Below are 27,413 nucleotides of genomic sequence, written 5' to 3'. Positions count from 1 at the left end.
CTCTCTCGCTGTGTCTCTCTCTGTCCCATAAAATCTTAAAAAGAAAAAAAAGATTTGGGACCATAATAGTCTCCTAAATAAAAAAACCAACTTCCAACTCTGTTATTAATTACCTAAGTGACCTGAGTCAAGCCCCTTCCTTTTTCTGAGCTTTAGTTTCCTTGTACATAATCTGGGGAGCTGAACGTAACTGTAATCAGGGTTTCTTTTCCTTCCTAAATCTCAAAACCTTTCTTAAATTTGAAATTCATCAGCCAAGTATGCACCTCCTTGTTGGGCATTTTCAGAGGTGCAGGTGCTATGCCCAGGGTTATAACAATGATCTTTTCACAGTCTCGGCCCTCAGGGAACTTGCAATGGAGAATTTTGAAGTAGGCAAAGTGTCTCCCTTCCCTTCCCCATGGTCTAAGCTCTTGACCTTATCTTTCCCAACCATTAAAACTTACCCTCTTTAGGGGCGCCTGGGTGGCTCAGTCGTTAAGCGGCTGCCTTCGGCTCATGGGCTCATGGGCTCAGGTCATGATCCCAGGGTCCTGGGATCAAGCCCTGCATCGGGGTCCCTGCTCAGCGGGAAGCCTGCTTCTCCCTCTCCCACTCCCCCTGCTTGTGTTCCCTCTCTAGCTGTCGCTCTCTCTGTCAAATAAATAAATAAAATCTTTAAAAAAAAAAACAAACTTGCCCTCTTTAATGACACTTAATCAGAAAACAAATCGGTGAAATACCTTGCTTCATTTTTTCCCCTAAAGACTTGCTGTCTTCTTTCTTGATTCCAGAAACACAGCATTTGACAGAGGTCATCTGGCCACAGTTCTCCAACATGGAAGAAAATAATGTTTTATTCATTTTTTATTTCCAGAGCATCTTAGAATTCAAAAGGTGGACTGATTCACTGAACAGAGGCAGGGCAGTACGATTACAGATCTGAGCTATTTTGAAGGATCTTTACCCTCAATACGCACTTACATGTAAGGATGGTCTTGGCTACGGATCTGTTCAGCCACTTAAAGCTGAAAGAACCAAACTGTTGTTTCTGTATCATCAATTAGCTCTATTACTTGCAGAGTAGACTTTGTGGTGACTGGTTTATCTAGTTTTTCCAGCTGGATTAGCAACTCACCCCCACTGTGAACCAAAGCTACTATAAAGTCTTGAATCTTTGAAGCAATACCACCCTTCTTTACTCCAACTGGTAAACCTTTCTCCTTCTACCTCACTGGACACTAGAAATTCCAAATGTTCCACTATAGCTACTGCCCTTCCAGGTTGGACAAGGAAAATGTGGGTACTTAAAAAAAATGGTTCCTATTAACATGTTACCTTCAGCTAGAAGTCTAGGGGAGGAATTGGTTTCTCCCAGGGGAGCATTAGTACTTTCTTACTCTGCTGGGTCAATTTTCTCTGCTTAGACTAGACCTGAATTTTCTACTGACTTGCCCACTCTTGAGGCTGCCGATGTAGAGAGGGGAGAGGGTGTGGGCAGAAATAAAGCGCCCAAGACTCTGCAGCATTTCCAAGGGTGGGGCAAATCCCCTCAAAGGCAAAATAAAGACTTATTTGGAGAGGGGTGAGGACAGGGAGGAAAATACACCCCTGCGAAGGTGAAAAGCAGAAAAAGTAGAAACATTGTAGGAATGGGGGGGGTGAGAATTGCCAAAGACACACAATTTTGTTTCAGTTAGATCTGCCCACTAAGCAGTAAACCCATTGGTTGCTCCAAGGGGTGGAGGTGGGGGCACCAAAACCCTATCTGAGTTGATTCTTTCTATGTGGGGGAGGGGAGAGTAGCCGATCTCTGTGAGACACAAAGACTGAGGTCATTTACCCCTACTTTATCTAGGCATCTGTTACATGCTTTTCTTCTTTAAGTAGCTTGAGACAATCCTTGGGCTTAAAACCATGAATTGAATTGAAAGCTAAAAATATCTATCTCACTGAGGAACTGGTTGGATTAATTAGGTTCTCTTTGCATTATTTCTAGTTCAGGTATATTTGATTGTCTTTTTTTTTTTTTTTTTTTTAAACAAAGCTACACTTTAGTAAGTGAGTGGTTGGCAGTATGAGACCGGCAAGCTGCTCTAAGCTCCTTGTAGCTTCTCTGATTCTTTGCAGTGCCTTCTCCTACAGGTTAACACAATTCATTGTAATAATGGAAACCCCGATTTCCTGGAAAGATTATGCTTTAACTCTTACAAAAAACTAGAAAAAAGCTAAGGACTTCAAATTTTTTCTTCTTTCCTCTTGGCATCCAATCTTGTTCTCAAAGCAAATTTTTGTAAATTTGTTTTGGTTTTTATTATGAATTTTACATTTAATCTTCATTAAGGCAAAGATTTTTTTTTCCAGTTCAGCTTGGTGGTTTCCTCTTTATTGATGTGCCTCCTACCTTCCCCCCCCAATTTCAGTCCTTTCCATCTACCCCCAAAAAAGAAGGTAGTGAAAGGAAGGGAATGTTGGGGTTCTGAGCCCCTTGGGCAGTTAGAAAGGGAACAGAAACCAAAACAATCGCTGGATGTGACAGATTGACAATAGAGAAGTCTAAAGCAGAGTGGGAAAGGTGGTAAGAGAAAGGCGAGAAAGGGGAGAAAGGAGAGGTCCAAGAGGTCACCTCCCCCATGAGCCCTTCTGCTAAGAGGGGCTGGAACAGAGCCTCAAACATTAGGAAGTGCAGGTCCTGAAGAAGGGAGGTGGCGGTTGAGCCCGGAGGAGGAGTAGGTCAAGGAGGGGGGGGCCACCTCTCTCTTTGTAGAACGGGACCCCCCACCTCAGGGGGAGCAGCTTCACAGACCGTAGACACTTTCATCACTGGAGGCAATGTATAGAAAGAAGTCTTCTTCATGGTGTTCCTGGTATAGCTGACCCATTGTGGCACTGGTGGGTGGAGTGACATCGTTGACAAAGAAAAACAAGGCATCCTCAGCTCGGAGATGAATTCACTTCCGGATCAAGAAGTAGAACAGACCAACTGTGAGATCAGAAGGCACCAGATATTTCTTTTTGTCCAGGTCTCCTATCCGGGCTTTGGGAGCTTTTTCTACTATCACCGGAACCCGGTCCGGGTATTTCTTTCGGATCTTCTCGCCCGCAGAGCGGCGTTTGTTGAAGGAATGCTCCTCTTTATACACGAACTTCATCCTCCCGGGAACCGAGCCGGACCAGGCTGGGCTAAGGGAACCCGGGGGGTGGGGGGGAGACGGGGAGGGGGGCGGCGGCGACCAAGGCAAAGATTTTTATATGGTTTGTTCACTTGTTAGCCCCAGGGTCTAGAGCATAGTAGCATTCAACAATTAGGCATTGTTGGGGCGCCTGGGTGGCTCAGTCGGTTAAGCGTCTGCCTTCGGCTCAGGTCATGATCCCAGGGTCCTGGGATCGAGCGCCGCATCGGGCTCCCTGCTCCGCGGGAAGCCTGCTTCTCCCTCTCCCACTCCCCCTGCTTGTGTTCCCTCTCTCGCTGGGTTTCTCTCTATCAAATAAATAAAATCTTTAAAAAAAAAAAAAGCTAAGCTAAAATCACATCACAACTTTGAGCAGTATGATAAGGACACTCTAAAAGACATTATGAAAGTGGGGGGAGCCTGGGTGGCCCAGGCGGTTAAGCGTCACCCTATGGCTGGGGTCATGATCTCAGGTTCCTGGGATGGAGCCCCATGTCCAGCTCTCTGCTCAGCTGGGAGTCTGCTTCTCCCTCTCATTCTCTCTGTGCCCCCCCAATAAATAATAAAATCTTAAAAAAAAAAGACAATATGAAGGTACTCAATGGAGTTTTAAAAAACGCTAATTACAATAAATGAAGGAATATTCATGGAAGCCTTAAAAATATTCAGTTATATAAATATATTATTAAATTTTTACATATGTATGATTTGCAGTCTTAATGTTTATTGTGCTTGACTTGCAATAGATTCTATGACTAAAGGCACTGTGCTATGGCCAAAGATGCCAAATGACATTTTTGAGTCTGTGTTAAATATGTGAAGTTTCCACAAATGCCTAGAGGTCTAAAATGTTTCCTAAAGAGGCAGAAGGTCAGGCAATGTGATAAGGGAAAGAGAGACTTCCATTTTCCTTGAGAGCTCACTGAGCAGAAACCAACAGGCACAGAGGCAGCAGTCTCATTAAAATGGCTGGGATGCATTCACTTTGCCATTTGAAGGAATTCAGCAGTACAGAGGAGAGCTACAGAAGCAAAAATGCTTAAGTGCACACAAGAAAGTCTCCTTTGCTTTGGGAATGGTTTGCTTTTCTTGTTTGGAAAGGAAGAAATCTCTAGGATGTCCACCTTCCACAACAAAGCAGAGCTTGATAAATTCCCATCATCTGGGAAGTAGAGCCTCCTTTTGCTGATCTGGCTGTCTGCAGATCTCCCAGGTGTAAAAAGAGGTGAAAAAAGGTCATCAGATATATAGGTAGATCGGCTGTGATCCCAAGAGGCTTGAAGTACTGGGGGAATGCAAAACCGTTTAGGGATAAAGCTGGCCTTTGTGTCTCTAATTTCAATGATTAAAAAAAAATTTTTTTTTAAATCCATCTATTAAGTGTGAATAAATCCCTGAATTCTGCTGTGCCCGGTCCTCGCAGCTCCAAATGCCTGAAATAGGAACAGTGGTAGTGTGAATTAGTTGGCCTAAGCTCTTGGGCTGCTTCCAACTTCGCTATTGCTCATGCCCCACAGGTCAAGGAAAGAAGTGATGTAATGCACTTAGCTGGGCCACTTTAATTACAATGCAATGGAGAGGGGGAGGGGTTATAGGCGGTGACAAGTTTAGCGCATGACTTGCCCTAGGGATGCAGGAAACAAAAACATGGACAACCATTGGCTGCGTCCACTTCCGACCGGGTATCTAGCTGCTAGTCTGGAACCTTGAAACACTTATTTCCTGGGAAGAGGGGTGGCGCTAGCCTACAGAGCGTCAACCATAAACACACAGCGCACACACACACACACACACACACACACACACACACACACCCACCCCCACGGAGCCTGGCAGCGTCCTCTCTGCTGAAATGGGCGTGGGGCCGAGTGCTTGGCCCACGGTCCCCAGAAGGTTGCCCCAAAGCCGGCCGCAGCAGCTGGGCTCGGCGCTGGGAGCCCGCGGAGGACCCGCGTCCGCGGAAACTGGTGTCACCCGGGCCCGCTCCCAGTGAGCCGCGCTCGCGTCATTCATTCGCAGCGTCCGGAGCGCCCTTCCAGCGCCGAGCTGGGCTTCGCTGCGTGTGCCAGTGGCCCCAACAGGGAGTGTTACCGCGCGGTGACCTCGAGCGCGCGGAGCGGCTAGAGACGGAGGCGGCCCGGAGCTCGGCTCGGTGCTGCGGGAGCAGCCGCGCCCCAGCCCAGCTCGGCCCTCGCCGCGGGGCCGTGTGCGCTCCTGTCGCCCGCAGCCCTGCTCGCCGCGGCCCCGGATCGCGGGACTGAGCGCCACCACTTCCTCCTCCGCCCGCTCCCCTTCCTCCTCCTCCTCCCGCTCCTCGCGCCGCCGTGGGCCGGAGCCGGGCTGCGGGGCGGCGGGCCTGGGCTCGCGGGGGGGCGGCGCCGCCGCGGGGAGGATGCTGCTCGCCGTGCCCGCGTCCTCGCCGTCCTCCCCGGCCTCCCGCGGGGGCTTTGTTGTGGCCCGGGCGCCGCGGGCGGCCGGCTGGTGAAGTGGCTCTCCGCCGCCGCACCTAGCGGGCGGGAGGGCGCGCGTGTGCCCGGGGGTGCGCGCCTGTGCGCGCCGGTGTGTGCAGGACCCGACCCGCGGCCCCATTGTGTGTCCGCTCGCGGCGCCCGGGAACATGTGGGTGAACCCCGAAGAGGTGCTGCTGGCTAACGCGCTGTGGATCACCGAGAGGGCCAACCCCTACTTCATCCTGCAGCGGAGGAAGGGGCACGCGGGCGATGGAGGCGGCGGCGGCGGATTAGCGGGTAAGGACCGGCGGCCAGTCCGTGCGGGAGGGTCCGGGAGCGCTGCGGCGCCGCCCGCGGCCCTGGGCTCAGGGCACCCGGGACGCCGCCCGGTCCCCCGGGGCTGGGCGGCCGGCCCCACTTGGGTGCGCGGAAGACATCGGGAGTCGTGATTTTTCAGTCTTTGAAAGAGATGATTCTTTTTTTACCCTGTCGGGCTAGGGGGCCCTTCGAGTACCGGGCGCCCCCTAAGTGGGTGATGTTGATGAAAATGGAGATGGGGGGAGCAGCCCTTATGAATTGAATGCGGTACTTCTCCCTAATCCCCCCTTCCCCATCCCTCTTAAAAAATATCGCTTTGTATATGGGCGAGAGAAGTAGAGGACGGTTAATTTTTACTTCATTCTGTTGCTGATCATGGCAGGATCAGGTATAAAATGCTCTTTCGTTTCCAGGGAAGCAATCAGTAAGAGGCTGGTGTGGTCATTTCCTATATTAGTTATGACTGAAGAGAATGAAAAAGGATTTTTGTTGTTGTTGTTGCAACCTAATTAGACATAAGAAAGCAAGTTATCTGGTTGTAAAAAGAATTAGCAGTATAACAGCATTTTAACTATTTTAACTCAATCACTTAGCCGAACCCCCTCACAAGGTATTATTAATAATGTAACTATTAGTAAAACCATGCCCTATCGTTTAAAGATTGTAAAATCAGACCCATATCCCACGTAGTGCCATATTAGGAAGGTCTTTGTTATTAACTAACTAGTTTGCTTGCTGGGAGATTACAAAATAATCTTGAACTCATACCATACTAGAGAAATTGGACCTTCCCCTCTCCGTGGTGGTTAGAATGAAGGAACTGGGATACTTTTTACAGTGAAGAAGTTAGCAGAAGAAATAGGAGAGGTTTAACCAGGAAAGAGACTGCAGAAAAGAGATGAACTTTGACCTCTTTAGAGTCCAAAATATATCACCCTCTGGGAGCTTGCATGCTAGCTAAATTGTTGCTTTCAAAATGCTGTCCTATGAAATAAAAATTTTTGATATGGTGCATATTTAGTTATGATTATAGTTTACAGACTAATTTTCTCAAGGTTAAAATTCAAATAAAATAAATAAAATGTATTTTATGGCATATATGGGTTTAAGGATCTTGGCTAGTATATCATATCGCTTACAGGTAACCTGATTATTCTACACTTTTTCTGCCATAAAAGAGAGGCAATATGTGGAGTTCCAGACCCTGTTCTGGAAATTCTGATTAGTGGCCTAGAATCAGAATTTTCCAGTTCATTTTGTAGAAGTTGTCTAACTATATACACTAATACGTAGCTTGCATATCTAATACTGGGATCAGCCCAGGTTGTCCTTCTTTAAGCCTAAAACAACAAGGTAAATAGGTAGTTTATTGTATTAACAAAGAACCTTTCCTGCCTGGAGTTAACCATCCTACGCTGTGTAACTACTAAGTAGTATTTCTTTTCCAGAGTCATATGCAATAGGTTATGAAAAATTCAGAGATGCAGAGCGTTGTTGTCCTAGTTAATATTTTTATAATGTTCCTAACAACTCAGAGCTGTAACTAACCACAGTCCACCTGGAATCTCATTATTGATAACTTACTTCAGAAAGATAAAGTTGTATCTTGAAATTATCACGAGTAAAAACATTCCTGCCAACAAAGGCCTTTTTTCAACTAAAAGAGGAAAAATGTCTGCTCTGATAGATTGGTGCCACATTAAATATAGCAGGAACATTTTAGAAATCCTTGAACTATGTATAGTATATTTTGATCCTAATGTCAGTTCCTTCATGCGTTCATTAACTTACTGAATCATTTAACAAATATTTGTTGGCAGTGTCTGAAGTGCCAGTGTCATGAAGCTCACACAGCCTTGTGGAGAAGACAAGTGTTGATAAAATAATCATATAAATTAATATAAAATTGCCACTCCATGGGGTCCCAGCAGAAAATAGAACTAAACCTAGTTCAAACGAAGAGAGTTGGTGAAGACAACTTAGAAAGATGGAGGCAGGGTTACCAGAACCAGTGAAAGGCCCAGTGGTGGAGGCTGTTACCACCCTAGGCGACAGGAATGATGTTTCTGGAAGCCTTGTGAGCTGCAGGCAGGCAGGAGGAGCTTGGGCCTCCGGAGAAGCAGACTCCCCCTAGAAACTCAGAACACAGCAAAAAGGAAGTGGAGAGGACATGCCCGACTTCTCTCCTCCTACCCTGTCAGCTTCTGCCACTGTCTTTCATCTGTGGGACCCAAGAGAAGCCAGCTGGACAGAATGTCCTGGTGATCTAGTCCCTAGGGATCAGCCTCCTAGGGATGGATCTGGGAGGTGGGAGCAAACAGAATGATCAGTCCTAATCAACAGGAGAGGAACGTGATGTTGGTTACCCTTTCTTTCATCTCATCATCACCATCATCATCATCGTCCATTTAATGAGTGCACTGTTGCAGAGAGGAATTACTAGCTCATAGGTTATGTGTATCATCAGCTTTAGCAGATAATACCAAACTGTTTTCCAGAGTAGTTGTACCAATATACTCCCACCAGCAACGTATGGGAATTTCCCTTGCTTCATACTCTTGCCAACATCATCAGTCTGTAATTTTAACCATTCTGGTGTTTTTATAGTAATACCACATTGTGGAGTTCATTTGCTTTTTCCTGACTAATGAGGTTGAGCACCTTTTTCATGTTAATTGGCCATTTGAAATATTCTGACATGCTTGTTCAAGTCTTTTGCCCACTTTTCAATTGGATCGTTTGTCTTTTTCTGTCTTTCTTTCTTTTTTTTTAAAGATTTTATTTATTTATTTGACAGAGAGAGAGATAGCGAGAGCAGGAACACAAGCAGGGAGAGTGGGAGAGGGAGAAGCAGGCTTCCTGCCGAGCAGGGAGCCCGATGTGGGACTCGATCCCAGGACCCTGGGATCATGACCTGAGCCGAAGGCAGACACTTAACGACTGAGCCACCCAGGAGCCCCGTTTGTCTTTTTCTTACTGATTATTGGTATTTTTTTAAAATATATTCTGGAGATGAGTTCATAGTTGGTTTTATGTGTGGCAAAATCTTCATTCTGTTGCTTGCCTGCGTGTTTACTCTCTTAAGGAGAGAGTGATTTCTCGTTTAATTTTCATGTCTGAATTCTTTAGAGCTTCCATTTCCTTTACAGTTAGTGTTTTATTGTGTCCTGTTCAGTAAGTCTTTTTCTAGATTGAGGTTATAAATCTGTTATCTTCCAGAAACTTTTCAGTTTTAACACCTAAATTTATATTTACAAATCACTGGGAATTAATTTTTGCATATTGTGTGAGATAGGGGTCAAGTTTTATTTTTAAAAAATTTGTGTGGACATCCAGTTGCCCCACCATGATTTATTGGTAAATCTGTTGTCACTGCTCTGTAGGGCTACCTTGGTCATATGTCAAGTGCCCAGATATATGACAGTTGACTTGTTAGGGCACTCTAGCCTATTCCTTTTTTTTTTTTAATTAAAATATTTTATTTATTTCACAGAGAAAGACACAGCGAGAGAGGGAACACAAGCAGGGGGAGTGAAGGAGGGAGAAGCAGGCCCCCTGCAGAGCAGGGAGCCCCATGTAGGGCTCGATACCAGGGTCCTGGGACCATGACCTGAGCTGAGGGCAGACGCCCAGCGACTGAGCCACCCAGGCGCCCCTAGCCTATTCCTTTTGTTAATTAGAATATTCTTGCTCCAGTACCACACTGTAGTTTTAAAATAAGAGTGTACATTCATTTGATCAAATATTCTTTTTTTTTTTTTTTTTTAAAGATTTTATTTATTTGACAGAGACACAGTGAGAGAGGGAACACAAGCAGGGAGAGTGGGAGAGGGAGAAGCAGGCTTCCCGCTGAGCAGGGAGCCTGATGTGGGGCTCGATCCCAGGACCCTGGGATCACGACCTGAGCTGAAGGCAGACTCTTAACAACTGAGCCACCCAGGCGCCCCTTTGATCAAGTATTCTTATCCTGTTTTTTGTTCTTTAAGAATTTCTTAGCTTTGTCTTTTACATTTACACAGCATTTTAGAATCAACTTATTAAAGTTCCACCAAAACAAAACAAAACAAAACCACAGCAGCAACAAAGACTTAAACTGTTGGGATTTTGATTGCAATTGCATTGAGTCTATAAATAAATTTGGGCAAAATTGATACCTTTATAATATCAAGTCTTCTGGTCCATGAACATAGTATGTTCCTCTATTTAGCTCTGTTAAAATTTCTCTCAGTGATGTTTCATAGTTCTCTGTGTAGAGGGTTTACACATTTTTATTAGATTTACTCCTAGATATTTCATATTTTTTCACTCTACTAAAATTTCATTTTCTAGGGTGCCTGGGGCGGGGGGGGGGGGTTGCTCAGTCAGTTGAGCATTGACTCTTGGTTTCACCTCAGGTCATGATCTCAGGGCTATGGGATCCAGCCCCGAGTCAGGCTCTGTGCTCAGCGCCAAGCCGGCTTGTCCATCTCCCTCTGCTCCTTCCCCTGCTCTCTCTTGAATAAATACATAAAATCCTTAGAAAAAGGAAATAAATACTTAGGATGCCTGGGTGGCTCAGTTGATTGGGCTTCTCATTCTTGATCTTAGCTCAGGTCTTGATCTCAGGGGTGTGAGTTCGAGCCCCATGTTGGGCTCCACGCTGGGTGTGGAGCCTACTTAAAAAAAATTTTTCTCTAAAATTTCATTTTCTAATCATTTTTTTGCTGACCTCTAGACATATAGTTGTTGTTTTTTTTATATTGACCTTATATCCAGGCTCCCCCACTTGCTAATCTTTTATTTAGGAATTTTGCATCCTTATAAATTAGTAGGATTGAATTGTACTTTTTCTTTTTCATAACATTGTGAAATTTGGTATCAAGATTATACTGGCCTTAAAAATTAAGTTGGAGAGGGGCGCCTAGGTGGCGCAGTTGGTTAAGCATCCGACTCTTCGTTTCAGCTCAGGTCCTGATGTCTGGTAGTAAGATCCAGCCCCTCCTGGGGCTTCGCACCCAGCAGTTAGCTTGAGACTCTCTCCCTCTCCCAACCCCCCTTTCCCCCGTGCTCTCCTTTCTCTCAAATAAATAAATAAATCTTAAAAAAAAAAAAAAAGTAAGTTGGAGAGAGCTCACTCTGTTCAATTTTCTAGAAGAGTTTGTGTGATAGCAGTATTATTTCATCCTGACATGTTTGCCAAAATTCACTGGTGAGGAAGTCTAGCCTTGAACTTTTATTCGTGGCTTTTGTTGAATGGTATGACAACTATTCAAATAATTTAAAATTTTCTTTTATTGTCAGTTTTATAAGCTATTTCTAGGATTTATCTTTTTCATCTAGATTTTCAAATATATTGGCATAAATTTGTTAATAATACTCTCATTTTTAATATCTGTAGGATGTACAGTGATTTTTTTTTATTCTTTATTTATTTTTTAAAGATTTTATTTATTTATTTGACAGAGACACAATGAGAGAGGGAACACAAGCAGCAGGAGTGGGAGAGGGAGAAGCAGGCTTCCCGCGGAGCAGGGAGCCCAATGTGGGGCTCGATCCCAGGACCCTGGGATCACGACCCGAAGGCAGACTCTTAACGACTGAGCCACCCAGGCGCCCCTGTACAGTGATATTTTAGATGTGTCTTTTATATTTAACAGAGTTGATTTTTTTTTTCCTAATCCAGCTTGAAAATTTTTGCCTCCTAATTGGATTATTTAGTCAATGTACATGTGACTTGGGTTTAACTCTACTATCTTATTAAGTGCTTTCTCTTTTTTTTTTCCTATCTGCTCTATTTTTTATTTTTCTTGCCTTTTGGTAGGCTATGGGATTTTTTTTTTTTTAATGATTACATTTTCAAGCCTCTATTAGCTAGAAATTTTATATTCATTTCACTATTCTTTTAGTGGTTACTCTGGAGATTATAATGCATTCTTTTTTTTAAAGATTTTGTTTCTTTATTTGACAGAGAGAGAGAGCACAAGCAGGGGGAGTGGCAGGCAGAGGCAGAGAGAGAAGCAGGCTCCCCGCAGAGCAAAGGAAGCCCGATGCGGGACTCGATCCCAGGACCCCAGGATCATGACCTGAGCCGAAAGCAGTCGCTTAACCAACTGAGCCACCCAGGCGCCCCTATAATGCATTCTTAATTTATCAAAGTATATTGTTTATTGGTACTTTCATTTTATTTAATTTTTTAAAATTGGTACTTTAATTTTTTCACAGATAAGGACCTTGGAATACTTTAACTCCATTAACTACCCCCTCACCCCCAACTTGTATAGTATATTGTTTTAGTATATTTTAATTGTTACATGTTTCAACATGAAAACATATAATTACTACTATTTTTAAGTCTGTATTCAGTTACATTTCCACATATGTTTATAGTTTTTGTTGTATTTTTTTCCATTTCTGTGCTTTTTTTGGAACCATTTTTCTATTGTCTGAAAAAAAAGGCCTTTTCTGTTTCCCTTAGAGCCTGCTGCTGAGAAATTTTGTTTTTTATGTCTGAAAATGTATTCATTCTGCTCTCGTTCTTGAAGGATATTGTTGTTTTGAATGGTTGGCAGTTAATTTTTTTGTAAGTAGGGTTAAGATACTGTTCTGTTGTCTAATGATTTACTTTTTTTTTTTTTTTTTGAGGAGTAAACTGTCACTCTGAATTATTATTCCTTTGTAGGTAGTATGCCTTTTTCTCCAGCTGCCTTTAAGGTTTTCTCTTTGATTTTGGTTTTCTGCAGTTTTTTTTTTTTTAAGATTTTATTTATTTGACAGAGAGAGACACAGTGAGAGAGGGAACACAAGCAGGGGGAGTGGGAGAGGGAGAAGCAGGCTCCCTGTGGAGCAGGGAGCCCGATTCCGGGCTCGATCCCAGGACCCTAGGATCATGACTTGAGCCGAAGGCAGACACTTAACGACTAAGCCACCCAGGCCCCCTGAAGTGTATTTTTTTAAAGATTTTATTTATTTATTTGACAGAGAGAGACACAGCGAGAGAGGGAACACAAGCAGGGGGAGTGGGAGAGGGAGAAGCAGGCTCCCCGTGGAGCAGGGAGCCCGATGCAGGGCTCGATCCCAGGACCCTGGGATCATGACCTGAGCCAAAGGCAGACGCTTAATGCTTGAGCCACCCAGGCACCCCGGTTTTCTGTAGTTTTTTTTTTTTAATTTTATTTTACTTAAATTCAATGAATTAACATATAGTGTATTATTAGTTTCAGAGGTAGAGTTCAGTGATTCATCAGTTGCATGTAACACCCAGTGCTCATCACATCATGTGCCTTCTTTAATAATGCCCATCACCTAGTTACCCCATCCCCACCCCTCTCCCCTCCGGCAACCCTCAGGGTTTTCTGCAGTTTTATTATGACCCAGCTATTTGTGGATTTTTAAAAATCCTGCTTGGTGTAATAGGACTTCTTTCATTGGTTTTGTAAACTCATCCACTGTCTCTTCAAATACTGCTTTTCCCTCATTCTTTTCATCTTTCTTTCTGGCACACCCATTACGTGTATACTAGATCTTTTCATTGTATCTTCTATGTCTGTTACCTTCTGATTTTTACTTGCTTTATCTTGGTTATTTCCTTTTGATAATATATTTTAATTTACCATCTCTTTAACTGTATGTAGTCTTTAAGCCTACCCATTCTGAATTACTTTTTAAATTCTATAATTCCCATTTGACTTATTTTTATAAATTCCAATTACCTATCAAAACTCTCAGTATTTAAAAAAAATCTATCTTGGGGGTGCCTGGGTAGGTCAGTCAGTTGAGCCTCTGACTTGGTTTCAGCTCAGGTGATGATCTCAGGGTTGTGAGATTGAGCCCTTGAGAGTCTCTCCCTCTCCTTCTGCTCCTCTCCCTGTTCTTTCTCTCTCTCTAAAATAAATAAATCTTTAAAAAAAAATCTATCTTGAGCATGGCTAGCATAGTTATTTTACAGTCTCTGTTCTCTTCCATATCCCACAGCCCATGTAGGTTTGTTCTGTTGTCTCTTGTTTCTCCCAGTTTTCATTCATGCTGTTATGTCTTCCTGTATGCCTGGCTACTTTTGATTATGTGCTGGACATTGTACTTCTACTTTGCAGAAGTAATCTGAAGTAGAAGATGATTGATACAAGAGAGAATTTTTTTTCCTGCCACTTGCAAATCAAAATCACTTTAGTTTTAGGGGCACCTGGGTGGTTCAGTCGGTTAAGCGTCTGCTTTCGGCTCAGGTCATGACCCCAGGGTCTTAGGATCGAGCCCTGCATCGGTCTCCCTGCTCAGTGGGAAGCCTGCTTCTCCCTCTCCCACTCCCCTGCTTGTGTTCCCTCTCTCGCTGTGTCTCTCTCTGTCAAATAAATAAATAAAATCTTTAAAACAAAGCAAAACAAAATCACTTTAGTTTTAGGTGTTGATATATTTCAAAACTGAGCTCTAACCAAGGTGATTTTGTCTATTTAAGATTCACACTTATGATTAGGTTGTAGGTCTTAACAGGTCCCAAAGCAAAGAGAGGGAAGCATCACTGGTTTCCCTACCTCTTTGGTGGCACTGATTCTTATCCTTGTCTTCCCAATCTCTGATTCTGTTAAAAGCACATCCAGAGTTTCTGCCACTCAGCAGTCCCTTCTAGAAGAGGCAAATGCTTCCCAAAATAATAGCTGTCCCATATGTAGGGCTCTTCTCTTTGAGCTGCTCTCTTTCCTAAGTGAAGTAATATCTCTTTTTTTAGTTCTTTGATATTTTAAAGTATATTTTATCCCTTTTGTATAGTTGTCCTTAGTAGCAAATTATCTTGTATAAGGTGGCTGTTACTATTATCCCCATTTTATAGAAAAAGAAAGTAAAGTGTTAGAAAGGTGTGACTTGCCATGGGTCACAGCTAATAAGTTAAAGGCCTATTAGATTTTGTATTTACTTTTCTTTACAAGACTAATTATAATGGTGTGGACTACCATTTTCTTTACTATCTTCCTTGAGAATCTAATAAAAACTATTGACTCTATCTCCAGAAAAATGAAAACACCCCCAGAATTTACATGCAATTTCAGGAGCTCCATGGATGCCAGGTGAATTAGAACATAGGTGCTTCAAGTTAGAGGATGTCACCAAGAGATCAAAACAATTTCTCATTACGCAAATCAAAAGTATAATATCTGCTGTAAGCAGTTCTGTTAGTAATGTGTTTGACGGGGCGCCTGGGTGGCTCAGGCGTTAAGCATCTGCCTTCGGCTCCGGTCATGATCCCAGGGTCCTCGGATCGAGCCCCGCATCGGGCTCCCTGCTCGGCGGGAAGCCTGCTTCTCCCTCTCCCACTCCCCATGTTTGTGTTCCCTCTCTCACTGTCTCTCTCTGTCAAAAAATCAATAAAATCTTAAAAAAAAAAATGTGTTTGAGTACCAGCTATTAATGAATGCTGAACTTTATAAAGATATACAAGAAGGAAAAGGCAAGATTCTCTTGCTGAGCCATTCATTACTGACATAGTGATCAAACCTGTATTAATAAATTTGGGAGAACCGAGAACATAGGCATGGAGATGATGATACTAGCAAAGACTAAGTCTCTCAGATTGTTTCCATCGGAGATTCAGCACTGGACTGTCCAGGAATTGGACTTTTTGAATCACATGGAGACCTTCACAACTAGGGAAATGCCCCATTTGCTTACTGATAAAGAAAACCAGGCTGTCACCTAAAAACATGTCCCTTTGACGTAGGAATTACTTTGATCTGAAAGCAATTAAGAAGCAGTAAACACGAAAAAGCTCTCACTTTTCTGCCTCAAGGCAGGAAATAAATTCCCCTTTCCCTGGAGACAGACTCTTATTAGCCCAGAGAGGCACTAGAGGAATCTGTAAACAAACCTGGTTAAACTAACCCTTATCTTCCTAGTTAAGGAAGATGAAGACCATCTAGCTCTAGTTGGATTACTCCTAGCCCAAACCCCTGTGTCCTGTCAATCTTTCACGTAGTTCTTTGACTAAAAGGTATAAAAGCTTCCTGCTCTGGCCACTTCTTTGTTTCTTTATTCTCTTGTGAAGGCTCCCTTGTACATGTACAAATTCAGTAAAATTTGTATGTTTTTCTCCTGTTATCTTCGTCAGTTTAATTTTCAGACCCAGCCAGGGATCCTAAGAGAGTCAAGGAAAATGTTTCCTCCCCTTCGTGACAAACTCCCAGTGGTGAAAGAAATAACACAGCAATGCTCTTAAAGCCCTCACTAGTTAACAGGTGTCTGCTTTTGGGGGTAAATGCTTTCATCTTGCTAATCTGTAAGTACTGTAACAGCAAAGTTGCTTCTAGTTGCACATAGCAGTAAAAGTTTTCCTTTGTGGATTATATATAAAAGCAAGTAAAATTTGTGTTAGTTCCTTAATGTCATTACTGGTGATTCTGGGTTGGGATGGGCAGTCCTCTACAGCTGTGTATGCACTTGGCTCATAATACATAATAAGCAAGTGCTACTAGCAAGGAGCATGATTAGATAAAAGCAGATGTTGCTTGCTTGTTCCATGAATTCTTCCCCCTCTGCTTGTTATTATGAACTTTGTTGTTGTTGTTGTTGTTATGAACTTTAAGAGAATTTCATCCACGGAATGATTTAATCACCCGTTCTAATTTGTCTTGAGACTTTACCTTATTCTACAAAGAAGCTGAAGGGTGAATGCATATGATTTGTGTAGGATTTGAGATGGCTTTTGACATCTTCCGGGTTTTTGTAAACTGGTCTCAAAAAGTAGGGGGGTGGGGGTGCCTGTCAGGCTCAGTCCGGGGAGTGTGTGACTCTTGATCTCGGGGTGGTGAGTTCAAGTCCCACATTGGGGGTAGAGATTACTTAAATAAATAAATGAACTTTTAAAAAGGAGAGAGGGGAATATTTACTACAAGATTCCTTTCATAAATTTGAGGGTTTGGGGCTGACCTCCTGTTCAGGGACACTGCATATACTTTCTGCTTTGCTGTCATGCATAGGGTTCCCACTTTATGAAGAGATCAGGTTCTCAGTTGTGGGATGGTTCCCACGCCTGCACAAAAGCCTACACAAAACCCGTTTTGTAGTTGTGTACAAATCAGGACTTTGTCGTTTGGAACTGGGCAGCTTATGCCAACAGCTCTGGTAGGTGCCACCTTGATTTCTGGGTGTTGGAGGCTAAGGCCTGTGTGCGCTCCAGGGCACAGCGGAGTGTAAGGAATGCCACAGGCAAGTGGGAAAACCACCAGGATTGCTCTTCGCACAACGTTGTGTTCAATAGTTGCATCACAGGGCTCTCTGGTCTTTTCCAGTCGTTCCCTTAGTGAGGAGACCTCCAGATTCAAATCCCAGCCCCATCTGTTACCAAGAGATAGCATTTGGGAAGTTTCTCTTCCTTTCTGAGCTTGATTTCCTTAAGTGAAATGGTTTAATAATCCTTTAGCGACTGTTGTGAAGATTTTATGAGTTAAGTTATGTAAAGTACAGGAAGCATAAAGAGCCATTCACAGATAATGGCCCATCATTGTTCTACCCTTGCAGATGATCTAGGGAAGGTGTTAGGAGGCAGCTGACTCCTAATTAATTCACACCAGTGTGTGAGCCACGGAAGTCTCCAGTTTACAGAAACCTCGCGTTTTTCAGAGGGTGCTGTTAAAGCAAATGGAAAACTGCCTGATAGTTAGGCAGCTTAAAAAAGCTAAGTCATTTTCAGGGTTTGGGGAAGATGGTAATTTTTTTTAAAGGTGATTTTTGATCAGCAACTTTAAAATTGTTTCTACATACCTCCCTTTTTTTCCTCCCTCCCTCCCTCCCTCCCTCTCCCCCTTCCCTTCCAGGACAGGTACTTTTTGAAAACTGCCAGGAAACCTAGTACTGTCTCTCACTCTCCTGCTTCTCTCCTCTGTCCTTCTTCCCTCCTTCTGTCCTGTACAAATGATTCTCTCTGACCATGGCAAGTGGGACTTCTAAGGAGAAGACTGGGGTAGGAGGCAGAGAGGGGCTACCTTTTCTCTTTATATGTATAAATGGTTAATTAGTCCATCAGGAGTTTGTAATTTAGAAACAGGGATTCTAATAGTTAAACCAGAGAATGATGAAGTCCTTAACCCACTTTCTCCATTTCTTTGTTTTCCTTTCCCGTCAGATGTATGTTCTAGAGAGCTCAGAGGATAGGGCAGTCATTTTTAAAGGTGTTCTAAAATTGCCACTGGTCTCTAGCTTTCTTCCAATCTCCTTTCACACTTTTGCTGTTAGGTTATTTACACGTCCTTTCAGGAGAGCTGTGATCTATTCCAGAGCTCCATTAAGGTTCTTCTAACTCTCCTTTGGAGACCTGGACTAGAAACTGGCATTTAGATGAATCAACTCTTTTACTTTCTGTGTGGGTCCTAGGAGCACAAAGCTGGGCAGGTAACTGTCTAGTCCAAGAGGTGAGGTCTGTGAAACACTCCCCCTCTCAGCTGCATTATTCTAAGGCTTGCTGGGCAAGTCCTTGCCAGAGGGAAGGTCAAGCACAACAATAAGGACTCTATCTCTGTTTACACTCTGAACAACAAAAAAGCAAACTCTGTTGATCTCCTAGATTACCTGCATGTAACACTTCTTAATAAGGCAAACTATTTACATTTCAGTACTACCAATCTTTTAAATCTATGTTAACCTAGGAACCAAGGTAGTCTTTAATAAAAATAAGCAAGACTTAACAGACCTATATTTGGACTCTTTCATTAAAGCATAAAAGGAAGAAATCATGGCATTTTATAACATTTACATATCAATTGCTATAATAAATAATAGAAAATACACTTTCTAAAAGCATCTTTGTAATAAGATTTCGATCTATGTGATTGAAAGCTAATTTTCAAAGCATTGTTATTGTGGTCCTATTTTTTTTTTTTTTTTAAGATTTTATTTATTTATTTGACAGAGAGAGACACAGCGAGAGAGGGAACACAAGCAGGGGGAGTGGGAGAGGGAGAAGCAAGCTTCCCCCTGAGCAGGGAGCCCGATTCCGGGCTCGATCCCAGGACCCTGGGATCATGACCTGAGCCGAAGGCGGACGCTTAACGACTGAGCCACCCAGGTGCCCCGTGGCCCTATTTTTTAATTAACACTTGATTGTGTAATTTTTTATTAATTTTATAAATGTCATAAAGTATAAAGGCAGAAGAGCTAACATTTGCAGAAATCCTTCTGTGGTTCAGGCATTCTGTTGAGAACTTACCTTATGTCACAAATTTGATTTTCAGAGCAATCCTGTAGGTTAAATGTTCCCTCTGTTATAGATGAGGAAACTGAATGCTTCAAAGAAGTAAGATACTTGAGGAGCCCCTACTACTAACAGACAGAGCTTGGATTTGTACTTGAGTTTGATTGAATTTGGAAAGGGAGAAGGGAGATGAAAAAGGAGAGAGGAAGAAGCACTTGGAAAGAAACTGGGGCAAAGTGAGCCCCATCTTAGAAATGCAGTCTTGAGTGTGGAAATGAAAAACAGGCAGAGGAAGGCTGCTCCTTTTCCTGGGTTGTGATGTCATTGACCAGTGGCTGTCGTGGGTGACCCTTACGTGACTCTGACCACCAGGGTGGAAATCCGAACACCATCTCTGGATTTTCCTAAAAGGGTTTCCAGACTTTTCCCATTTCCAGTTTTCTAGCAAGCTGTCTTTGGGACCATAGTATGGAGCCATTCCAGTCAAGAAGCATTGACTGTCTGGGTGGAGGACAGACAAGGGAAAGGCCTGTTTGTATGAATATTCCACAAAGAAGACCAGTATCCATGGTTATTGTGAATGAGGTCAATCTCAAAGAATTTATGGCCACCAAGGAGGAAATACGTCAACTTGACATACAGTATTGATTTTTTAGTAGTGTAATGTATGTCAGATGTCATAAAGATTTTCTCTACTTTTCTCCGTGTATATAAAAATAATGAGTTTTTTATGGGATTGTACTCCTCAGACCTTTTTTTCTTTTAGAAATACTTAAGCTGGTGGGGATTTCAGGAGGTCCTTGAATGGCCTGAAATCATGCACAAGACTTAGGGAATTCACTAGGAGCGTGTATTTTTCTAGAGCTGAGGCTCTGCCACTTCCATGAGCTACTGAAAGGGGACTGTGAATCAAATAAATGAAGAGCTAATTCCGTGGAGTCTTCCCTTTCTCAATGCTGAATTTTCCACCAAAGCAGTTTTCAGGAATTTATTGCTGTTGCTTGTACCAGGATCACTATGGATTATAAGAAGGCTTATCCATTTCCGGGTAATTCCGTTGCTCTATATTGTTGAAACAATAGTAATAACATCACTGTCTTTGAATACAGTGATAAAAATGCTGGTGCTTCTTTTACTCTTAGCTCGATAGCCAGATGTGAGACTGTTCAACTACAGTTCTCAGTTTCTTAGGGTGGGGAAAGACCTGCGTGCGTGTGTGTGTGTGTGTGTGTGTGTGTGTGTGTGTGTGTGTAGGGGGAGAGGAGAGGGAGCTGGCTCTTCCCTACAGATGCTCTTCGCAGGCAGCCCTCCTTGGGATGCTCTGTAATGTAGAGCACAAAGCTCTAACAGGTAACTCCCCCGTTTCTCCCTTGCTAGTTCTCCTTCTCTATGGGCAAGTGGAGGGAGGAATGGAGTCTACAATATAGACCAGTGAGTTGACGTTTCCTTTTTGCTCTCTTCAGGTCAGCTATTGGGCTGTCATTGTGCCGATCTAAGCAGATGGCATGGCTAATCATTACAGAGCACGCACTGCACTCGACTTAGCTGCCGGAAGGCTAATCCTCCGAATAAGAACTGCAGACTCCTCTTTCTTCCTACTCCCTGTTTTGCAGCTGGACCCCCTCTTGTTGCTCGGTGCTGGCCCGAGATTACTGCCCGAGTGTGACCTGTGATCTTTAGGAAGAGGGTGCCATCTGCGCTGTGACTTTAACTATTTATCTGTTCTTATCTGTGTGTCTGAGAGACCACTGTCCCCTTCTTCCTCGCTCTCTCCCCGGTAAGAGCCAGTTTCCCCCTCATCTGACTACCCCATCTTCATGGCAGATGCCATGGAGTCTTCATAAAGGCCTCCTGTCATTTTGTTTTTGAAAAGATTCATAGATGTATGGGCTGTTCTTTTTTGGAGTCCTGCTAGTTTTGTCCATATGATGCCAATTTCAGGATGTGTTTGACCACGCAAACACCCTAGGACTTTTTCACAATTTTAATAACGTAGGTTGCACCCCGGGTAGAAATATTAGATGTGTTGTGATCTGTCTCCCCTTTCTTAGTGCCAATAGAAACTTCCGGGCAGCAGAGGATACCTCCTTGCTCTTTTGCCTTTTGTGGACCTTTCAGTTTGTTACTGGGACTGTATATACCTTTGGATGAACAGCTATACTAAACTTCAGCACGTGTGCTTTTAAAAGCCACTTGCGGGGGCGCCTGGGTGGCTCAGTTGGTTAAGCGACTGCCTTCGGCTCAGGTCATGATCCTGGAGTCCCTGGATCGAGTCCCGCATCGGGCTCCCTGCTCAGCGGGGAGTCAGCTTCTCCCTCTGACCCTCCCCCATCTCATGCTCTCTCTCTCTCAAATAAATAAATAAAATCTTTAAAAAAAAAAAAAAAGCCACTTGCGGGTTTCTGTTTCTACTGTGCTTATAACCCACATTTTTTTTTTTTAAAGATTTTATTTATTTATTTATTTGACAGAGAGAGACAGCGCGAGAGAGGAAACACAAGCAGGGGAAGTGGGAGAGGGAGAAGCAGGCTTCCCGAGGAGCAGGGAGCCCGACGTCGGGCTCGATCCCAGGACCCCGGGATCACAACCTGAGCTGAAGGCAGACTCTTAACGACTGAGCCACCCAGGCGCCCTATAACCCACATTTTTAAAGTTTAGAAGAGCACACAGATTTTTAAAGTCCTTAGCTGAATCCTTTCTTTTCCTTGTTCTTATTTACCAGGTAGATCTTTGTCTTAAAGGATCTAGAATTCTTATACAGAATGGGAGAGAGAGTATTTTCAAAAAGCTCACTAGTAAATGGGGATAGTCATCTCTGAAAGGGTCTTGGAGATGCCCTTCAAATAGAATGTAAATGTCAAAGAGAATATTTGTTGCTATTTGAGATTGTTTATGGCAGAGAGAAAGAGTTTGACAAAAAGAAATTCTGTATTTATTCTTCATTGTAAATTATGTTTGTAGTGAAAGAGTTTAAACATTTTTGGTGGTTGCTATCTTAAAGGGGTTTCTAGAATGGAAGGAGACACAGCAATGCTGTCTCTTAAATGTGTGACCACCATTCTTAACTTCTTTGGGTCTGTTTTCCATCTGAAAAGGGGGATGGTCCCCCTAACCACCTGACATGTTCATTGTGAGGATCAAATGAGATACTGAAAGTGCTTTGGAGGCTGGAAGCATCAGTCAGGTTTAATATGATATCAGGATTTTGTATTTCCAAAGGATCCTCCATCCACTCAGCCAAATCAGGAATAGCCGCAGTGACTGGATCCTGAATCCACCGGGTGGCCAGTCAGCTCGGTGGCAGCAAGCACCAAGTGAAAACAGTGCGTAAATAAGACAGACTTGCCCACAGGAGCAGACAGACGTTCGTTAGAAATAAAGGAAGGAAAGAAAGGAAGGGGAGGAAAGAAGAGAAGAGAAAGGAAAAGAAAAGAAAAATGTTTGGTTTCAGTAACTGTCTGGGATGGCAAATTGTCAGGTTCTGTATTTTTTAAATCTAAGTGAAACTGACTGACTTGCTTATTTCTTTGGGAGTAGATCACGCATTATTTTTACATCACACACAGTCAAACAGTTTCATGTACCTTGTTATGATTTCATTCTGGGACAATCAAAGCAGGAAATGGGGAGGAAGCCTGCCTACCTGTTCTTGGGTGGCCCTTTGTCCAGCTTACCAGGCTCCCAGGTACAATCGGGAAGAAATGAGTATGTAAACACACATAGTAAGAATTTAATGTTGTTTAGTTCAAAGTTGTTGGGTTGTTTGCTGAATTTTAACAGGGAAAATGAAGATCCAGGCATTAAGAAGGACTTACAGTCCCTCCCTACCCCAAAACCCCTGAAGGATCTGGAAAACATCTCTCAGAAAGCAAAATTTCTCTGGGAAGACTTTTTCTTGTTTTCCTCAGGGCAAGTCTGATCTTGACACCAGCTAAATAAAGGAGGGATTAGTACCTGGATGTTTAATAACTCCTGGCATTTTAAACTCAAATAATGATTTTGGAAGGGGAGCGAGGAAGGAGGGATTGGAAGGAAGAGGGATATTGTCTGTATAGTAAAGGTCAATTTTTTAAAATGTTAAACACTTAGGAATATTCTTTTTTTTTTTTTAAGATTTTATTTATTTATTTGACAGAGGGAGAGAGAGAGAGACAGCGAGAGAGGGAACACAAGCAGGAGGAGTGGGGGAGGGAGAAGCAGGCTTCCCATGGAGCAGGGAGCCCGATGCGGGGCTCCATCCTGGGACTCCAGGATCATGACCTGAGCCGAAGGCAGACGCTTAACCAACTGAGCCACCCAGGCGCCCCAGGAGTATTCTTTATTGCACAAAGCAGCACCTTTTCCCAAATATTTTGACACATACAGTCCTCTCAGCCTGTTTCGGTTTGTTTGTTTTTCCAGCTTTACTAGAGATGTAGTTTATGGTTATAGAAATACTATGCTATACTATACTATGACCAATGATTGTAGTTTTTTTGAGTGCAAGGTGATAAGTGGAAACTGGCCTTCATCCCAGTGTCGGGGAGACCATCAGGAGTGATGGTACCAGGGCAGACTTGGCGAGTCCCTGCCTTCCTGAGCTAGCTGTTACTTAACACTGGCAATTGTATTGGACAGTTTCACCGTAATGCCTATTATTACAATTTACAAATAGATGCTGTTGGTTGGAATGTATCAATAGGAATGTTCATTCCTTGCTGTTTATTCAACAGCTTTGAAATTAGCCCCAAAGTGTTAACTGATTCTAATAATCACCCTTTCCATACATAGAAAACCTAACCAGGGAATACTGGGGCTTGGTGGAGTGTTACATCCTGTGGTATAAACAGCTCTGGAAAGACTTGAGTTCTATATCGAAACCGCTTCTAACTGGTGGTGGTGTGGCTGATGCAAGCTGACCAAGACCAGATTTTATTTCAATTAATGCAATAAACACTTAATGAGATGAGATGGGAACTGAGCAATGTTTTGTTTAGAACTTGGATGAATAAACAATAACAGTGTCCTAATTGGGAAAGGTGTTCTGATTTCCCAAAGGTCTTCTTGTATTTGAGACATCTTACGTTAGTATCTACCTATTAAGGCAGAACACATTTGCAAAATTGAATGTATTTGTAGCTGTACAACGATACCTGTTAGTGTTTGGTTTTCTTTCCAAACAAGGCCTATTCTATGGCAGGTGCCTGACAAGGATAAGCAACTGTCCATGGAGACTTGCTGTCTAGGACAGCGAAGATTAAGGTATAATCTACCCCATGCCTCTAAATCCCACTCCCCTTTAATAACTTAGAATCCATTACTTATTATGCATTATTCATTCATTCATCAGTGCTCTTTTGAGTTTATATTTTCAACGGGTACTCCCCATAGGGACAGTGGTGTAGTGTTTAAGAGTATAGACTTGTGTTTAAGAGCATGGCTTTGAGCTGCTTCCTGAGCAGGTCCTGCACAGGGCCTTGTTGCTTAGAACAAGGTGTCCCTTCTGAGCTGTGTTGTTGGGAAGGCACAGCCCCCACCCCCATGGAGCTAGGGCTACATTTCAGCACCACCCACCACCCATCCCTCTTACTCAGGTACCTTTTTGCAGTGCATACATTGCTCCGAGACCTAAAACAGCCCAGTACTTGAGTTTGAAATCTACTTCTCACTTCCAGACTGGTGTGATTTGGGGCAAATGGCAAGTGTTGAGGACAACACTTGGAACCTAGCAAGAGCTCAGTAAGTCATGGCTCTGATGAAGAGGAGTTACAGAATGGGCAGTGAGAGTGGGGACATTTACCCATGGCACTCCACTCCTTCCGTTAGATGGTTTCCCTTATTGGAAAGAAGTGGAGGCTCCAAGTAGCCATGCTACTTACTGGCTTCAGCCTTGAGGTCCAAAGCACCAGTTAAGAAGCAATTCCACGGGCGCCTGGGTGGCTCAGTTGGTTAAGCGACTGCCTTTGGCTCAGGTCATGATCCTGGAGTCCCGGGATCGAGTCCCACATCGGGCTCCCTGCTCAGCAGGGAGTCTGCTTCTCCCTCTGACCCTCCTCCCTCTCATGCTCTCTGTCTCTCATTCTCTCTCTCGCAAATAAATAAAATCTTAAAAAAAAAAAAATTGCTTTAAAAAAAAAAAAAAAAAGAAGCAATTCCACTTCGTGGTGTAGTGGAAAGAGAAGAGGATTTGGAATAAGAAATAAATTGGGCTGGGACGCTTGGGTGGCTCATTTGGTTAAGCGGCTGCCTTCGGCCCGGGTCATGATCCCAGGGTCCAGGGATCGAGTCCCACATTGGGCTCCTTGCTCAGCAGGGAGCCTGCTTCTCCCTCTCTCTCCTTCTGCTTGTGCTCTCTGTCAAATAAATATAAAAAAAAAAAAAGAATGAAATTGGGCTTTGAGTCCCAATGCTACCAGTTTCAGTTTTTTCATACAGGTATAAAGTGAGAAAGATAACTGCTCCTCAGGATTTTCACTAAGATCAGATGAATTATGAATCTGGATTCGATGAGGTGCTTTGCAGATGTTTAGCTTAGTTTTGTTTTACTGTGAGGTTGCATGGGTTTTAGACTGGGTATTCTTCCATGAGACAGGCACCAGCTTGCAAACCACTTACCCTTTTGTGAATCAATCTTCTGGTGATTTCAAAGTCTTGTTTTTGTTTTTTTGTTTTTTTTTTAATGGGTTAGTCAGAAGACAGTGTCTGGATTTGGGCAGTGAGACTCCTCATAATAATTAGTGATCCTAATAATAATAATATGTAATACCAGTTGAATACTTATTGAGAGTCTGGTGTTCTCCTTTGACTAACAGAAGCCCCAAAAGTAGCACTTACCATTATCCCCGCTTTTGGGTGGAGGAAACTGAGCCTAAGGTCACTCAGCCAGTAAGTGCTTGAGCTAGTGGTGTATGAACCCAGGCAGTCTGCCTTGAGCCCACCTGCTGAAACACTTTGCAGCTTACCTCCTTTCCCCTTTGCATTTCTGGAACCTCAAAAGCAAGTTTAAATGGCCCCACGGTGTGGGTAACAATGTGGCTGACCATCTTTGGATAATGGATAGATATCATTTAACTCATTTGACTTGAATTTGTTGAAGACAGGTAAGTAGTGTTTGACTGATTATTTTTTAAAAGATTTTATTTATTCATCTGAGAGAGAGAGACAGAGCACAAGCAGGGGGGAGAGGGAGAGGGGGAAGCAGACTCCCCACTGAGCCAGGAGCCTGACATGGGGCTTGATCCCAGGACCTGGAGATCATGACCAGGGCCAAAGGCAGACGCCCAACCATCTGAGCCACCCATGTGCCCCTGACTGATTGTTTAGAATAGCAGTTCAAAGCCTATTGAGGGGGACAGTGATTGTTCTGGCAGTAGGAAGGCCTATCTGCAGTGTTGTCCATTTTGGGGTGGAAAGGACCCATCGTTCACATTTGCCACCCGTGATGCTCAGCTCCTTACCATTGCGTGTCGGTGGCTTTGGTGTGCAAGCAGATGCATGTTCTGTTTCTTGTGGATGTCTCAGGTAGACAGTGCCATCAGATCCGTCATTTGTCAGGGTATCTGATGTTTGATTTCCCCTGATTCCATCTGCTTAGGGTGGAGGCCTTCTTCCTGACCAGGCGCCCTTGTCCTCAGAGTGGCCAGCGTGCACACACCAGGCTATTGGAGAGGTGTTGATTGTCAGAGTGGTCTGATGAGGGAGAGCTGCTCATGATAGACCCAAGCAGCTTTGTTATTTATGTCAAGGACTGAGCACTCAAACAAAGCCTTTGCGTGCCTCCAGGAAGAGTGGGACTAAAGGGTGAAGCTCTATGAAGTTATGGGAAGAGACCAAGCAGGTGAAAGTTTTTTCTGTCTAAAGTAGCCAGGAGTCTATGCAGGGGAAGACATAATCTCTGCCCCTACAGAGGTCACAAAAATGTCTGGACAAGTCAGTGATGATATCCCTCCAAAATAGAGTGCTTGCTCAAATCCCAAATGAAATAATTGCTCAAAAGGGAGATTTTTATAAAGGAACATGGTAAGGGAGAAAATCCTGTTGCATCATTGTTTTTTATTCTACTTTGAAAACCAGGAAGAAGGAAACTAGGGCTTCTTCAATAGAACGGAAGTTACCACCTCCCCTAGTGCCTTCAGTGGGCTCTTGGCTGTTGCGGTGGACAAGTTGAACTTGGGGAATATGGTTGAATGCAGTCTCCTATCCACATCATCAGAGTCTTCTAGCGGTAGTTAAATCTCATTAAAACTAGGGATTTGTTCAAACCATGTGCATCCCTAACATCTTAGGGAAAGCAGATTACCTGATGTACACCTTTACCCCCATTACTTTTATGAGGGCTTCACACTCTGAAATCCACTGAGATGC

The 27,413-nt window shown here is 43.4% G+C and overlaps 1 protein-coding gene and 1 pseudogene across 2 annotated transcripts in view; one reads left to right on the top strand and one right to left on the bottom strand.

The window, feature by feature from the left end:
• Positions 1-2,330: 2,330 nt before the first annotated feature.
• LOC118527216 (gamma-aminobutyric acid receptor-associated protein pseudogene) lies at positions 2,331-3,174 on the bottom strand (annotated as a pseudogene).
• Positions 3,175-4,948: 1,774 nt separating this feature from the next.
• TBC1D9 (TBC1 domain family member 9) overlaps positions 4,949-27,413 on the top strand; it is a 117,745-nt gene continuing 95,280 nt past the window's right edge. For both annotated transcript variants that reach the window (XM_036078930.2, XM_078069255.1), the window contains exon 1: positions 4,949-5,899. In XM_036078930.2, coding sequence (XP_035934823.1) covers positions 5,770-5,899 — 130 coding nt within the window. In that variant the 5' untranslated portion in view covers positions 4,949-5,769. The remainder of the gene's footprint in view (positions 5,900-27,413) is intronic.

The sequence above is a fragment of the Halichoerus grypus genome, chromosome 3 (genome assembly GCF_964656455.1).
Source record: "Halichoerus grypus chromosome 3, mHalGry1.hap1.1, whole genome shotgun sequence".
Taxonomy (NCBI): domain Eukaryota; kingdom Metazoa; phylum Chordata; class Mammalia; order Carnivora; family Phocidae; genus Halichoerus; species Halichoerus grypus.
The sequence above is the reverse complement of the archived record's forward strand: the minus strand, read 5'-3'. Positions and strand labels throughout refer to the sequence as shown.